The 16,486-nt window shown below is 40.9% G+C and overlaps 1 protein-coding gene across 1 annotated transcript; it reads left to right on the plus strand.

The window, feature by feature from the left end:
* Positions 1–692: 692 nt before the first annotated feature.
* On the plus strand, positions 693–11,150 carry LOC137278046 (solute carrier organic anion transporter family member 2A1-like). The gene is made up of 9 exons (XM_067810098.1): positions 693–1,434; positions 1,865–1,951; positions 3,211–3,423; positions 4,087–4,251; positions 6,834–7,017; positions 7,533–7,680; positions 8,783–8,940; positions 9,289–9,353; positions 9,929–11,150. Exons 1-9 carry the CDS (start codon positions 693–695, stop codon positions 10,183–10,185), a joined length of 2,019 nt encoding a protein of 672 aa, XP_067666199.1. The 3' UTR covers positions 10,186–11,150.
* Positions 11,151–16,486: the final 5,336 nt, after the last annotated feature.

Consider the following 16,486-nt stretch of genomic DNA (forward strand, 5'->3'; position numbering starts at 1 on the left):
CTCACCTGACGTTCAATAGTGATTGAGTGAGTTTAGTTATGCGCCGCACTCAGCAATAATCCAGTCATATGGCGGTAAATGTCTGTAAATAATTGAGTCTGGACCAGACAATCCAGTAATCAACAGCACGAGCATCGACCTGTGGAACTGTGAATAGATGACATGTGTCAACCAAGTCAGCGAGCCTGACCACCCGATCCCGTTACTCGCCTCAAGCATAGTGGTCTTTCGTGGCAACCTTCACGTTCTACAGAGTAATTGTGGTAGTTGTTGATATCATTCTAAACACCGTAAGTTCGTGTTGTCTCAGCAAGGTTGAGGACTTTCTGAAAGTCTCATTTCCGGTCGATTATGTGAAGGTTGACATTGACTGTTCTTGACAAAGTGCGTTTACGACTGCCTGAACTAGTCCAGACTAGAGCACGTTCTATAGCGCTACCCCACGGAAATGTCATGCCGCTGGTTCATATGAACACGTCACTCTGACACATTTAACTGAACATTAACCACTTAAAACCGATAAGCAGGCAGGTCAACAACAAGTATCAATATTGTTGGTTATCGCATTGCCGCCCGTGTTATAACAAATGCATGGATCAGTTATATAGATGGGAATTGTTGACTTATACGTAAAATAACTACCTTTTACATATTTTTGTCATTTTCCACAGATTTCTGACTGAAACGACAAAATGACGGAGAAACGGGACAATGAGATGTCCCTTTTGGACAACCAAGAAAATCAGAAAACGAATGGCGGGCATGTTGTTTTGAAGGAGGAGGAGGACGACCCGGACACACAGTGCGGGATAGGGTCGTGCAAACCACGTGCCCTTCAGGTGTTTGCCAACATTGCTGGCTTCACCGGCTTCTACAGCATAACAAGTCTTCTTTCCGCAACGTTGCTGACATACGTTAATTCCCAAGTCACGACACTGGAGCGTCAGTTTGGCTTTACTAGCTCAGAAACTGGAATAATAATGGCCAGTAACGACATTGGCTATATGCTTGTTGTCGTATTCATTGCTCACTTTGCCCATCGATCTCATATTCCCAGGTTCATGTCAGCAAGTGTTCTGCTTTTTGGCATTTCCGGGCTAATTTGCTGCTTACCTCACTTCCTGTTTGGAACGGAAAAGTCACCAAGTGAAGCGCCAATTCAAGAGTATGTTTTAAGCAATGTGACGTCTCAGTCACGAGTGAATGGCCTGTGTTCGTTAGCAAATGATACACTCATGAACTTTTGTGAAGAATCTGACGCTCCTGATAAACCGGAAGTGATGACAAGCAGACCACGTGATCACGCCGCTGCGGCGCTCGGGATTATCGTCATTGGGATGGCTCTGCAAGGCGTAGCAAAGGCCCCAAGAAACCCGTTCTTGATAACATATGTAGATGGAAATGTGGAAAAAGCCAAAACAGGATATTATATGGGTACGGTAGAATTTTTTTATCATAATTATCTCTAACTGTGCTTAGTCATACACTATTGTCTGACGATATCATGTTCATCCTCATTTTCATGGACTTAAATATGTTAACGCTGTAGATATGTGAAAATGACCTGTACATGTACCTGGAATAGGCCAAACTGTCATGTCATTCGACAGTATAATTGAGTTTAGTTTACTATTTGTATTCTTCAATGTAAAGGCAATATCATTGTCGCGAAACACAATAAATGATTTGGTGCATTTGTAAATGTGACATTTTGCTTTCTTTTGTTCACCATTCTTTTTTAGAAATACTTCACGTGTTATCTGTGTTATTCTTTCAAAACTGGGTGTTCAAGAGGACATACACAAAGACCACTGACACTCAAGGTCAGCTCCCTCTCATATCATCTTCCCCATTCTCACTGCAGGCATCATCATCAGTGTGGCTATCTTCGGTCCAGCTCTAGCCTTCAGTCTCGGCAGCTACTTCACCAGGATTTATGTGACGCTTGGAGGTATGTGCATAACTACAGCCCACAGAAATGCTCACGTTGGAAGATATGTACATGACCATAATCTACTTCTGTCACAGTACTAAAGCAATGCTCACATTGGAAGGTAGGTCTCACAATGTCTTACCATCCACAGCAACTTTCACCCCAGCTGGAATACCTCCCAAAGGAATATATGCTTTTCGAGGCAACGAAGAGGATAAAGTAGTGGAAGTGGTTCACGTGATGGCTGCGTGTTATCGAACCGAGTCGGCGTGGTTCTTTGGTTGTCGTTAAAGGCACAGTGGTTTTCGACAATATTTTGTTCTATAATATACTCTTCAAAACAAAGTAGGGGAGCCTGAATTTTGAAGACTGGTAGAAAGAAAACCCACTGGGGAACGTTACAATGACATTTATCTTGTGCATGCAGCATCATTTCACGTCATCCCCACACGCAAACACAATGCATGGGAAGCACGTACACAACGTGGGAGCCTCCTGCACGTGCATGGGGTGTCATTGTGAATCTTGACCTTTTTCAGGCAGGTCGATAAATCACTGTAGAACATTGTTTTCCGATAACAAGGGGGAATAACTGAACGAACAGCTTTGCTTTGAACGAAATCCATGTGGTGATGTATTCTCAAAACATCCATTATTATTGTATCAACATTGATTCAGTCCCATACATCTTCCAGTTTCGACAATCGTACATTGAGAGTACAGTTCCCCTACTTTTTAAACAGTATATATAGGGCCATTTTGTTCTCACTTTAGCCATCTATTGATACAACAAAAGACGACTTATCCCTGACGTCTAGGTTAAAATCGATAACTTAAACGTCGATGAGAGCAGCTTCCAGAGAATACTTGCCATATATGGAACGTAAACTATTGCTCCGTACATCAAAAATTTAGCACACGGTGACGTCAGTGTTTGCCGAAATGGTCGCAATCACTGGTTATAGGATATTCGTAGAGGGCGTTCCAAGGGACATAACTCTATGGGGATCGCTTGAAATATAGTTCGGTCGGAAGAGGGCATGAGAACTGATTTAATGCAACGATGCATTAATTCATTCGAACTGTTTAATTTCATATTTTAATATTAATACGTTATTTTCTTTGGGTAGGAATTATATAGTATCCTCGCTGAAGTTGATTGTGTGAAGAGAAAAATGCAGGATGCCTTTTTAGAGAAGTGTGGCGTAATAGTGTGCCTTTAAGCTGGACCTGACTGGATTAAGCATATCCTGTATGCCAGTCGTGACACATTTCAGACACAGACCTGTACCCCCGCCACCCTCGATGGATTGGGGCCTGGTGGCTAGGATACCTCGTGTTCGGGGCTGCCGCCATCATCATGAGCTTCCCTCTCTTCTTCTTCCCACGCAGACTGAAGAATGCGCCACCAAGCAATGCCATGGACGATATAAAGAAAAAGAAAAAGGATCTTGTTAACATCACAGCCAAGCTTATCGTAGAGGTTAAAGGTATAATTCATTACATCACAGCTGATAAGAAGTGCATATGGGAGTGAGTGGGTGAGTGATTGAGCGAGTGAGTTTGTTTTTACGCTGCTCTGGTCAGTATTCCAACAATATAGCGGCGGTCTGTCAGTAATTGAGTCGGAACCAGACCATCCGGTGATGAGCACCATGCTCTGCACAGTTTGGGTACAATGGCATGTGCCAACCACGTCAGTGAGCCTGACTACCTGATCCCGTTAGTCGCCTCTTACGACAAGCATGGGTTGGTGAAGAACAATTTTAACCCGGACTTTCACGGGTATAATTGTATACTAGTATAGGGTCTAGGACTAGGGTCCAAATGAGACTGATATACACGATAAAACATTGTCTGCCATCATCACAAATAATTGTAGTCAATTGTAGCCAATTGGATATGTTCATGAATGTCAGGTCTGAACTAGAACATCAGGTAACGATGGAAATGGCAATTACGTCAATGTCACATACAACGTCTTCGAATGCAACGTAAACTCACTCACGTCCTATTGTTTGATCTTGAACGAAGTACACATGCAGACATATCTGTAGTCTTGCAAAAGTAGTTTCAAGAACATGACAATCGGCCAACGCAACCGATCTTTGTTCTTCAACCTCATTCAACTTGGTTTCTTCGTCTATTTACAGATTACTTAAGGGTGTTTGTGGGCATCTTGACCAACCCTCTGTACGTCATTCTGGTCGTGGCCAATGTTACTCACATGTTCTCTGTTGGTGGAGCGCATGCCTTCATGCCTAAGTACATGGAAAACCAGTTCGGCCTTCCAGCATGGAAAGCCAACCTTCTCATGGGTAACGTACCTTTTTTCACAATACATTAAATTGCAGCAAAACCCTTTAATAATTTTGTAGGTTTCCCCCTTTTTCTTAAAAGAGTGTTTACATTTTTTCCGTTAATAAAATTAATTGTCTCGCAATCGACTCTTCACACATGTGTTCAGTTATCTAATTTATGAATGTCCTTCTAACATACAGCATCCTGACTTCGAATCCCGCAGTCCATATTTGCAAATCATACTATTGTCGCATTTCAAGTATAGTATATTCAAGCTAGAAAATCACCAAAAGCCGTGTTCAACGTTCCCAACAACGTCTCCACTCTCCCAAACTTGAGAAGGGGGTCTGAGGCAAATGTCAGTATCGTGTGTGACCTCCATTGACCTGAATCACAGATGTGCATCGACGTCTCATGCTGTCAACAACTGCTCTGAGCTCACCAACGTTAATGTTACCCGAGTGCAAGTTCAAGGTCACGGAGGTTATCAATATGGGGGTGAAATTCTCGGACACTCCTGCCAAGAATATCCCAAGAATGCTCTATGGGAGAGAGGTCTGGAGATCTTGCTAGCCACTGCACAACACTGTGCTGTTGGAGAAGGTTCCTGGTTAGCATGGCAGTGTGTGGCCTAGCGTTATCCTGCTGAATCGTAAAGCCATAATTTTGTTGCAAAAACGGGATAAAAACTGGACTGATGATTTCATCACAATATCGTTGTCCACTGAGGTTTCCCAGGACAACAATCAAGTCCGTTTTACCCCCGGCATGGATCCCAGTCCAAACCAAAATGTTCCCTCCGCTATATCGGTCATGTTCAATGACGTTATTCACATCATAACGTCCACCTGCTCGACGCCCTACCCGACGTCTCCGGTCAGCAAAATCGAATCGGAATCGTGATTCGTCCGTGAATAATGTCTTGTTCCACTGTGCACGACGCCATCGTTGACGAATGCGTGTCCATTGTAAACATGCCTGTTTCAAGGGTACCCCAACCACTGGGCGATGGGCATGCAGTCTCGCGGCGTGTAGGCGATTCATGACAGTTTGAGGGTGAACAATAGTGCCTGTAGAATGTTGCAATTCGCGGGCCACCTGTGGTGCACTGGTAAATCTGTGACGTCGAGATGACGTCACTAAATGTCGATGACTTGGCCAGTTTCTTGCACACGTGCCCAGGGACGTGAGATCTTGGTCCAGTGCACATCGAAATGACGCGTTACTTCCTGAACGGTTTGACCAGCCTGCAGTCTTACAATGGCTTCGTGACGCTGATTTTCAGGCATGCCTCTCCTACGGCCCATGCTAAATGCCTGAACAATTTAAACGTTTTTGACGTTCTGGTGAATGTCTTAATGTGTGTTCATTGAAGCTTCGACCACTGGATGGTTTTGTTCAGCTTCCCATGATTACCATCAACATCTGAAAGGAACGCACGTGCATTTCGATTTTTCGTCATGCATCAATGCCAAGAGGTTTGACAATGTAAACTTTTGGATTTCAGACATGTTGGAGCAGGATTATCATTTTAAAGACTCATTTACACCAGGGTGCTAAACTTTGGTTCAGTATATGTGTGGCCCCTCTTGCGGTTTAATAGTGCCAGGCTACTGATACACTTCGCTGCAGTTTCATATAAATACATTAGGCACACTGGATAGACAAAGCCTTCCAGTCACTCCCTCAAGGCCGACCGACAGACAGCGTAACATCAAGTACTAGCCGTTAACCTGTTTTTCTGCTCAGTGGGTGCTTATTCGTATAAGGTACATAACATCTAAATCGAAGAGGGTGACCTATTTTGTATTTAATGGAGACTATTAAACAACGTCGGGGATATTGAGTATTATCTGAGTGCGGCGTAAAACTAAACTCACTCATTCACTATGTAAAGGCAGACTCATCAGCGTGAATCCTCATCTATTCCGAAACACAATCCGGGATTCGACGAGGAATACTCCCAATCAAACCTCCCATGTCAGTTTTTGATTAAGTCCATCCCAGTCTTAGTGAAGGTTAGCGCAATTTCATTGAGAGTGTTCGGAAATGCTTCTCCTTCTAAGCCACACACCTTGTTGTGCCTGTTTAGGAAATACGCCCTCAACCATACGAAAACATACCGTTTGTCCAACTACGATTCGTCCAGCACACCTTCTCTTGTCACAAACGATGTTTTGTAGTAATGTGTCGTTCCAACTTCTAACATGCCAATTGCACGACGTCGTCATGACGTGAAATGAGTTTACACCAATGTCAAAACAACATTTTTATCACTGAAATGTACAGTAACACACTGATTTCATTGTAAATTTACCCCATGTTCGCGTGCACATAATGAAACACATTTGCATGAAATTTTAATTGACGTTTTGTAAGAAATTCATAACACTTTGTGAATGGGGTGGTCACTTTTTAAATTCGTACAAGTCGGTTCCCAAATGACTCCCAAATGACATTACCCCCACCCCCCCCCACCCCCAAATGGAATATCCCCTATTTTTATAATACCTATCCGTAATTATGTGAGATCTAGAATGCGGTTTAGACAAATTCCATTTTACAGTGAATTGATGATTTCTTTAAAAATTTGTTCCAGCTGGTCTGAGTATGCCGATGGCGTCACTTGGAACATTCGTTGGCGGTTGGTTGACTAAAAAGTTTAAGATGAGTCCATTAACAGGTCTGAAGTTTGTCAACGTCTTCACGTTCGTCGCAATCGTAATAATGGCCCTTGGATTTCTGTTTGGATGTCCACAACCAAAGATGCTGAACCGGCCCGGGTAGGTGAATTAATTATTTAACACGGTAAAAATTCAGTATTGTTTGTGAAATTGTTTTATAGCATCTCAATGTATCTTCATGACTCGCATTTCCATAAGCCTGCACCTAACCGCTAGATCAGTTCCCATGTTCAAATGACATATTTGAGCGTTCAAGCAAAGAACGATTTGGCTCAAGGAAAAATTAGATTTCCTCACTCACCATTCCCCATCGACCCTCCTACATCCAACAATCCCATCCCCTTCCTTTCTCAGAATAATAAATAATAAAGGAATAAAGGAATTCATTATGAATTGGGCCGAAGACCCGTGTTTGAGGCACCACATGGGTACAGTATGTGAAACCCTTTTCTGGTGCTCCCTTGTGTGATATTGCTGGTGTGATATTGCTGGAATATTGCTAAAAAATGGTGTTGAACTAAACTCACTCACTCATAAATGAATAGCGAATAAATGATACAACAATCACTCAAAATGGATTGTATTATCATGTTAACGCGACGCTGTTGCTCCAGGACAACGACGTCTCTGACAGCTGACCAAGAAAACTGCGGAAGTTCTATTTGTCACTGCAACGACAACGACTTCTTCCCCATCTGTGGCTCCGACAACAACAACTACTACTCGCCATGCCACGCAGGGTGCCTCGCTCAGAATGGACCGGTAATACAAAACACTAGTTTCATTACAAGAAGAAATACTACATTCATGTATCTTCTAGAAGTGGCATTTAGAGGCTGGTGTGATGAACAGGAACATTTTCTGTTCATAAACAGCTTCTTTGATGCAAAAAAGTGCATTCGGTGTGGATGCTAACACCATAATCATCATTTGCTTGATAGCATGCACACCGAATCATTGAATCTATTGCAGTAAGTAAGATATCTAGCCATAAATTGTTCTTTTTCGACAGTTGTGTGGCTCACCATATTAACAAACGCACGAAGCAAGTAGGAAAATATAGGAATTTGTTTTTGAATCAGGGGCAGCTTTGACAACACCGACAATATCAGCGATGAGTAAACCAATAATCGGTATGATGCAAGTAGGAAAATATAGGAATTTGTTTTTGAATCAGGGGCAGCTTTGACAACACCGACAATATCAGCGATGAGTAAACCAGTAATCGGTATGATGCTGATTGTCATTGTTGTTAAGCATAAGCCACAAAGACAAACCCATCTCCACAACAGAAATATTAGTCACTTACGACCTTAAATACATGCGAAGGCGAGTCAACTATTTAAAACTGGTCGATTTTATGGGTTTGCAAGAGATAAACTGATAAAACAGCTGGGTTATTCCATTAGCTAAGGCAGATTAGTTTCAGTGCTGAGATAGAAGCAACAGCGCTGAGTCTAGTCTTCTTGGTTGTTGTAGTAGTTGGACCCGTGAAGGTCCCGGGAAAGAATAGGTCTTCAGCAACCCATGCTTGCCAGAAAAGGCGACAACGCTTGTCGTGAGAGGCGACTATTGGGATCGGGTGGTCAGACTTGCTGACTTGGTTGACACATGTCATCGGTTCCCAATTACGCAGATCGATGTTCATGTTGTTGGTCACTGGATTGTCTGGTCCAGACTCGATTATATACAGGCCGCCGCCTTATAGCTGTAATATTGCTAAGTGCGGCGTAAAACTAAACTCATTCACTCACTGTTGTAGTTGCTGTACGGATGCAAAGTAGTTGTCGCATCGGCAGCATTGAAAGAAATGAAGCAAACGAGAGTGGTGCTCTAAGGAAAAACTCTTCGCTTTCTTCCACAGAGTTATTTGAACTGCACGTGCATACCAGACGGTGGCAAAGCGACCGCGGGTCTGTGCGACTTCGACTGTCCATACCTGTATCCTTACGCTGTGACCCTTGCTGTCTCGGCCTTTCTCAGCACTATGATGATTATGCCAAAGATCATCATAAAGATCAGGTAAGATTACATTTACTAATCTTCATCATAATGATCAGGTAAGATCACATTTGCTAAAGGTCATCAGAGATATGATGGGAAATCTCATCCGTGCTACATCTTTTTGACGGTGGGGTGGGGTAGTGGTTACAGCGTTCGCTCATTGAGTTCGCTCACCCAAGGACCTGGGTGTGGTTCTCCTGATGGGTACAATGTCTGAAGCCCATTTCTGGAGTCCCCCGCTGTGATATTACTGGAACATTGCTAAAAGTGGCGTAAACCTCAATCACTCACTCACTTTTTAACATACGACAGTACTTTCATTACGTGAGATCTATATTTACATTTTCACGGATTGTACTTTTTCAGGTGTGTCACAGAGAAGCAGAAACCGCTGGCTGTTGCGTTTTCATCGTGTATGACGTCATTGTTCGGTAGGGAATTCAACAAGGTGTTGAAAACTACATCTCCATATATTTTGTTCTATCCTCACAGGCCCGTGAAGGTCCGCGGTAGAATAGGCCTTCAGCAACCCATGCTTGCCTTAAAAGAAGACTATGCTTGTCGTAAGAGGCGAGGATCGGGTGGTCAGGCTCGCTGACTTGGTTGACACATGTCATCAGTTCCCAGTTCCACAGGTCGATGCTCGTGCTGTTGATCACTGGATTGTCTGGTCCAGAAACCAGAAACTTACCCCAATAGGTCAGACAAAACCCGTTCCACATCTGTAAGAAATCTCTGAAAAAAAATCATTTCCATTCTTAATTCCTTCATTACACGTATAGGGGCGGTGGGGTAGTCTAGTGGTTAAAGCGTTCGCTCGTCACGCCTATTCCCCACATGAGCACAATGTGTGAGGCCCATTTCTGGTGTTCCCTGTCGTGATATTGCTGGAATATTGCATAAAACGGCGTAAAACTAAAATCCATTCACTCATTACACGTCACGTGTTTCGTCATGTGTCAATCCTGGTTATGTATAACGTTGCCTTTTTCCAATCTTACTTCAGGTTTTCTTCTTGGACCAATCATATACGGCCGCGTCATAGACTCCACCTGCTTGATTTGGGATTCACCCTGTGGTGAAAGAGGGGCGTGCGCATTATACGATATCATTGATTTACGTATGAAAATCCACGGATTCTACGTTGTGTCACGTGGCATAACCTGCATCTGTTTGCTCATCGCTCTGGCAATAGCCCTTAAGACGAAAATATTTGAAAAGACGAACACCACGAAAGAAGATGAAGAGAAGGGGGTGCTGTGATGAACAAATAGCGAAACAGGTCCGAAGCAGGCGTTACAGCTGAATATTGCCTGTCTTCAAATAATGTGTTACACAGGACTTTGTATATGGATAACGCAGTATACGCATGTACAACATAACGTAGATGCCTTATCAGAACTATACACTGTTTGAAATATTTTGGCCTTATACACAAAATTTTCTTGTTTCTCATTACCGGTCGACCCAAACATTCCACCCGACCCGAAGATATTTCTTTTACACGAGAGATAATGTAACTTTGAATCTCACTGCATTTGTTTTGATTTATCATCTGAGAAAAGGTGTAATTTTCCACAGAAGTCAAGGAATTTGGGGCATAAAATAAAGTAAAATGTAAAACTAAAATCTTCCCTCCCGATCCATATCTTTTTCAAAAGTGACCAGAAACAATACAATACCTTGTATGTAGCCTTATGTTCAGGTAAAGTGCTTTTCCTGTTTTGAGCTTCGCATGTTCCGTTTTCCGTTATCAACTTACCGGAATGACCTTAATGTAGAGAGGAACCGATTGAAACATTAAATCGAATCCGTGTCCACGTATAAATCACTGATGCTGGTCGAATAAAACTAATTTCTCGAAATAGACATGTCAGTTCCTATCTAAATCATGTGAAATGATGTCTCCTTTTTCTTTGTAAAAAAATGTAGTTTCTAGCCTAAAACTACACTAATATGCGTTTTCCGCTTGTCCACACATTTCTTTCCCAAGAAACAGGTAAACGATACTGTTCTGTAAATTGAGTAAGTAATATATTTATTGTAAAACCCAAGCCAGTTGTATTTTGCATTTTCGGGATTTGTATCTTTTGTTGAAAAAGTACCACCATCCATCAAAAACCTAATAGTATGCATGTCTAAACTTAACAAGGTTTTGCATAGAATGGTGTAAATATGTTGTTTTTTAGAGACTCTATATCTTTATGAATAAACAACTAATCAACATGTTCTCATTGTATGTTGATAACGTCGTATTTCAGTCCTAGCATCATTTTGTGGGAGAAAAGTCTCGTGTGACGTTTGGCAGTGACCTTTCTCTCTAGTATATAAATCAGCACGGTATAGTCTTCCAACATTGGTGAACTGAGGGAAGTATTCTGAATGAATATTCTCGACTGGAACTTGTGGATGCGGAAAGTAATCTGCTACCTGTTCGTTTCAATAGGGTAATTGTGTGTTGCATCAGTATTGCAGTCTGTTTGAACATGCATTTGGCAACTGACGCGAAAATATTTAGTCGCAAACTGTGACCTGCAAATTGTCATCACGGTCCGCCCCAGAGATCATGGGTGCATTTGAGGTGAGGTGAGGTGACATGGGATTTAACGCCGTTTAACGGATTTCGCTCATATGACGACGTGCATGCGTGTATACGTGTTGCTGCTTGTTTTGGCCAAAATACAGGAGCATTACACATGGCACTGGCAAAAAACAGTAGAAAGTTGATTTTTTTTCAGGAAAGCTTCAGAACATCATTGCCAAGTACAAGATACAATGTTCTGCAAATTCAATTTCGTGGGTATAAATAATTAAATAATTAAAAAATAATTTTAAATAATCACACGGAAAAAATATCTTTAATTAACCATACCTTGCGATACATTAAAAGATATCTCTTCTCATAAGAGTGACATGTCGCTCTATGAAATCCTGATAAAAAGTGAACGCTCAGTTGTACCTCAAAAGTTGTGAAGTTTTAACACCAAAAGGCTGGAGCAGTAGGACACAAACATTGCTAAACTAAACAAAATGGCAGACACCGTTGCAGATCGCCAAAAGTCTGGAGCACCTCATGAGATACCAATCAAGTTTCGTAATGTCAAAGTTTTGACAGAAAGCTCCACCAGAAGACATTGTTCTGAGATAGACTATCAAGAATAACAGCATCAGATCTGTGTGATACCGAGGCGTCCAGTCGTCCTTGTAGGTTTCATCGCCTACTTCTTATTGCAACTCAATACTATATCGGTGCTTGTCCTGCAGGCGAAAAACTTCTCTTTTTGAGTTGAGCTACATTCCGGCAACTATCGTGTCGATCCCACACTTAAGCAATTTTATCTGTACCCACAGGCAACTGTAGCGCAAATTTGGTTGCGCAGCGTAGAGAAAATGACCAGTCTTCATATATGCGAGCGAAACGAGCAAAGGTTAGCAACACACAGCCTGGTTCCCTGGGTCTGATGCGCCTGCGCTAATGCTCCAACACTGACCCAGGCAACCACTGCCGCATGGCGGCGTTCACTGCAGGGAGACGCGCCATGCATTTACTATGGAAAAATCCGAGGAAGGGTGGTTAGAAGTTTTTCATAGCATTTTCATCGATACAGTGGCCAAGTGTATGCCACCAGAACAACGGCCATAGTTACTTTCAGTGTTGGAAAACGTTATTTAAGCAGTTTCGAGACACGAAAATCGTCGTTACATAGGCGATATGTAAACAATGACACACCTACTTTCATCACCGACATGTGCTTTGATATTTCGTGACAGCTCGCTATTACACATAAAACATAGATCTGAACGACCACACCGATTGGAAATAGTTAGCATCTTCATTTTGGGGGAATTTGATGACGTGTAATTCGTTGATTTGGCCCTATTTTCTCCTGTTATGTGTGTTGGAAACAAACTGAAAGCCCAATCATTGTAACTAGAAAATGGTTTTTACGTTACATTATTATAAGTAATAATAATTAGATCTAAGACTTTTGAAACACATAAATGATTCACTCAACAACGTTTTTGCATTTATTATTTGTATTCATTTGGTATATTATTGGTATTCATTTGGTATATATCATTTCAATATAACACTGGACAACATCATAGTGGCATTGATCTTCAAAAGTTTAACAGTACTCATGGCATGGAAATATCTGGGTGATGCTACTGGGAGGCTGATTACATATTGGAGCATTATATATAACATTGAATATACTCAATTCCCCAACCCATGTATAGCTACAGTTTTGTATACAATAGGAAAACAGATACATCATGAAATATTCATAACTGTGTGTATTTGCTAGTTTTGAAAGAGCCCATTCATAAAAGGAAAGTGTGCTTGTCTAAAAGAAACTGATACACAACACTCCATGATGGGGCTCATGTTTGTTGAAGACATGTTAAGTAAAATAACAGTCATTGCTATTTCATAATGTGTCCATTTCCTATTACATAAAAACACTGTAGCTATATCTGGGGTTGGAGAGGGGTGGGGAGAGGGATACATTCAATTTTGATACCTCTTGTTATTAAAATCACCATAAACAGTTAAATACAGACAATGCTGGATTGCATGACACAAGCATGTCAGTGAAGCAATCTATTAAAATTCCCTTGGCTTTTTAACATAAATATAGACATGAGTTATATACAGCATCAGAGGTCTGTCTGTCAAAGTTTTCAGATAAAAGGTGTTGGTTGGTTTGTTGTTTAAGACTGCACTCGGCTCTAAAAATGTTATAATGCAGGGCTGTACATATAATTGTTTAAGATACATTAAAATTCTTATGGTTGAGTAGTGGTCACATACAATCAATACATGCATATGAAACTCATATGCAACAAAATATCTTCCCCTTAATATACAAAATTTACAGTCATTCAGTGTTTGGGACATTTGTGTATCTTCCAAAATCGACTGGAAGTTTAAACCTACCACACCTGAAAAGAACCGTGGGTGGTCTAAAGTTTAGAGGGATAGGGAATGTAAGATTCTTTTCCCCATTTAAAAGTGATTTAAAATGCTGTTAATAGACGGAATCAGACATACTATTGATAGAACTACATCATTGTTGTTGTAGGTTTTTAAATGATCGTTGTTTCAAAGAGTGAATAATTATCTTCACACCTTGTGCTAATCTCATATGTTCAAATTCAAATCTAAACAGAGTATTTTGATGAGCAGCCCATCCTGGCGAGACAGTTTGCGTTCATCCAGTTACAGCAGTCTGCACCAATATCTTATAGCCTTGTGGTGTGCACAAGCTTTTTAACTTGGAGAGGGGTTCTGCCACATTCTCCTCAAACATTAGCATCCCTTGCAGTTTTGAGAAACCTTTCACACATTGTTGCTGTACATCTTCAATAATTTCACAGCATGAAGTCCCCTATACTTCTGCACACTTACACACCATAGGAACAATCATAGCATTAAATATCATATTAATCTTGTGGTTATTTTATTTTCAGCTTTCTTTTGACATGTGTACAATGCCATAACATCCTTTTTACTGTATGCACCAAGAGTAGTTGGTGCTTTAGTACAAATACGTTTAGGTGTTAACATACTACGCAGTATCTATATCAAGATATAATTTGTAGATACACACCATAAAATTAAGATGTAAAAAAATAAAATCACAATAATGAACTGGTCAACAAGTACTGAGCAAATTACTCCAAATGCAAAAGCAAAATCACTGATGGTGAGTTAATTTATGTTAGTACTGATGTAAAGTATAATAAAGTAAAGCAAAAAGTCCAGAGCAGCCTTTAACTTTTTTATTTTGTTTATTAACTGATATCTATCTGAATAATTGCTGATGTCAGATGATTTGTATCAGATGTACTCTAAGAACACCAGGGTTATCATGCTCAAAATAATCAAAGCCACAAAAAATACAGTTCCCATGACAGGTTTCGTGGGTAAAAATCACCCTTAATTTGACAGTTCAGAAACACTGGAATGTTTATCTATCTTATTCTTCCCTTATATGTATGCCAATGTATCAACATACTAATCATACCATTATTTTTGTGTATTCAGTTTGGGAATATAAAGTACCAAATTCATTTTTTGAGCTGTAGATGTGTGTGTGTTTTTTGTAGATTGATAATTTGATTCATTATGTTTGTTATAATAATAAACATTTCTGAATGATACTGGCATATACGTTAACTGTTTCACTTTCTTTAGTAGAGGCTAAATATCAGAACGCCAAACCCTAGCTGTCATAAACCTCATTCATATCAATCTAAGCGCTTTACCTTGTAATTTCTCAAGGCCGTTGAAAAATGTATCCGCTAAACCTACACTGACGCGATGATGACACGGGACGTAATGGGCGAGATTTTCGTCATCAAATGTGCTAAAATGAAGATGCTAACTATTTCCAATCAGTGTGGTCGTTCAGATCTATGTTTTATGTGTACGAATTCGTGGTAACAGCGAGCTGTCACGAAATATCAAAGCACATGTCGATGATGAAAGTAGGATGTGTGTCATTGTTTACATATCGCCTATGTAACGACGATTTTCGTGTCTCGAAACTGCTTAAATAACGTTTTCCAACACTGAAAGTAACTATGGCCGTTGTTCTGGTGGCATACACTTGGCCACTGTATCGATGAAAATGCTATGAAAAACTTCTAACCACCCTTCCTCGGATTTTTCCATAGTAAATGCATGGCGCGTCTCCCTGCAGTGAACGCCGCCATGCGGCAGTGGTTGCCTGGGTCAGTGTTGGAGCATTAGCGCAGGCGCATCAGACCCAGGGAACCAGGCTGAGCAACACACTTCCTTCGCTTCGGTTCAAAAAGTATTTTTTGTGTCAAAATAAACTGTCGCCATGATAAGAAACTCATAAGTACTTTGATTTAAATTTTGGGACTAGACTTTGTCAAATCATTCGTTGTCGCCTCAAGCTCGGCTGTACAGATCTGAACGCTGACAGATGTAATTGACATATCAGAAACATCCAAGTGTTCATGTGGTCATTATAACGAAGGCGGTATTCACTGTCTTCTTACATGTTACAACTTTCAAAATTTAAGAACATCGGTGTACTTTTATATTCAAGGGTGCGATGTGAAAACTACTGTATACGGCAAGGTCGCACTGAATAACTCAAAAAATGCAGTGGAACCTGTCTGAACCAGCACTCGTCGGGACTGAAGAAATAATCCAGTTTAGACAATGTGCCAGATAGTAGAGATTATGATAAGTGTACAAGCCACAGATGGGACTGACATTTTATGTCGGTGTTGACAACTCGCCGGATTGCACAGATGTTGGTTTTGACAGCTTCCACTGAAGAGACATTCTGAACTTATTACACCAATTCATTTAAAAAAGTAAACGCTTCCAGTGATTATCACTTCCACATATATATTCAATGTATGATAGGTTTTTACATAACTCATTTCGTTCCTAGGCATAACCAACACCATAATCAACGCATTTTAGTCAATCATTTATGTGAGTGTTGTTTGGAATCAGTATTTTCCTTTTCATGTCAGATTATTTCAATTATGTATCCAGCTATATTGGATCAGTGTA

The sequence above is a fragment of the Haliotis asinina genome, chromosome 3 (assembly GCF_037392515.1).
Source record: "Haliotis asinina isolate JCU_RB_2024 chromosome 3, JCU_Hal_asi_v2, whole genome shotgun sequence".
Taxonomy (NCBI): Eukaryota; Metazoa; Mollusca; class Gastropoda; order Lepetellida; family Haliotidae; genus Haliotis; species Haliotis asinina.

Bases quoted from the DNA above. Each gene is read 5' to 3' on its own strand.
- LOC137278046 (XM_067810098.1), top strand. From the start codon at position 693: ATGACGGAGAAACGGGACAATGAGATGTCCCTTTTGGACAACCAAGAA. The intron at 7,681-8,782 runs GTAATACAAAAC...TTTCTTCCACAG, and splicing joins GCCTCGCTCAGAATGGACCG to AGTTATTTGAACTGCACGTG. The intron at 8,941-9,288 runs GTAAGATTACAT...GTACTTTTTCAG, and splicing joins AAGATCATCATAAAGATCAG to GTGTGTCACAGAGAAGCAGA.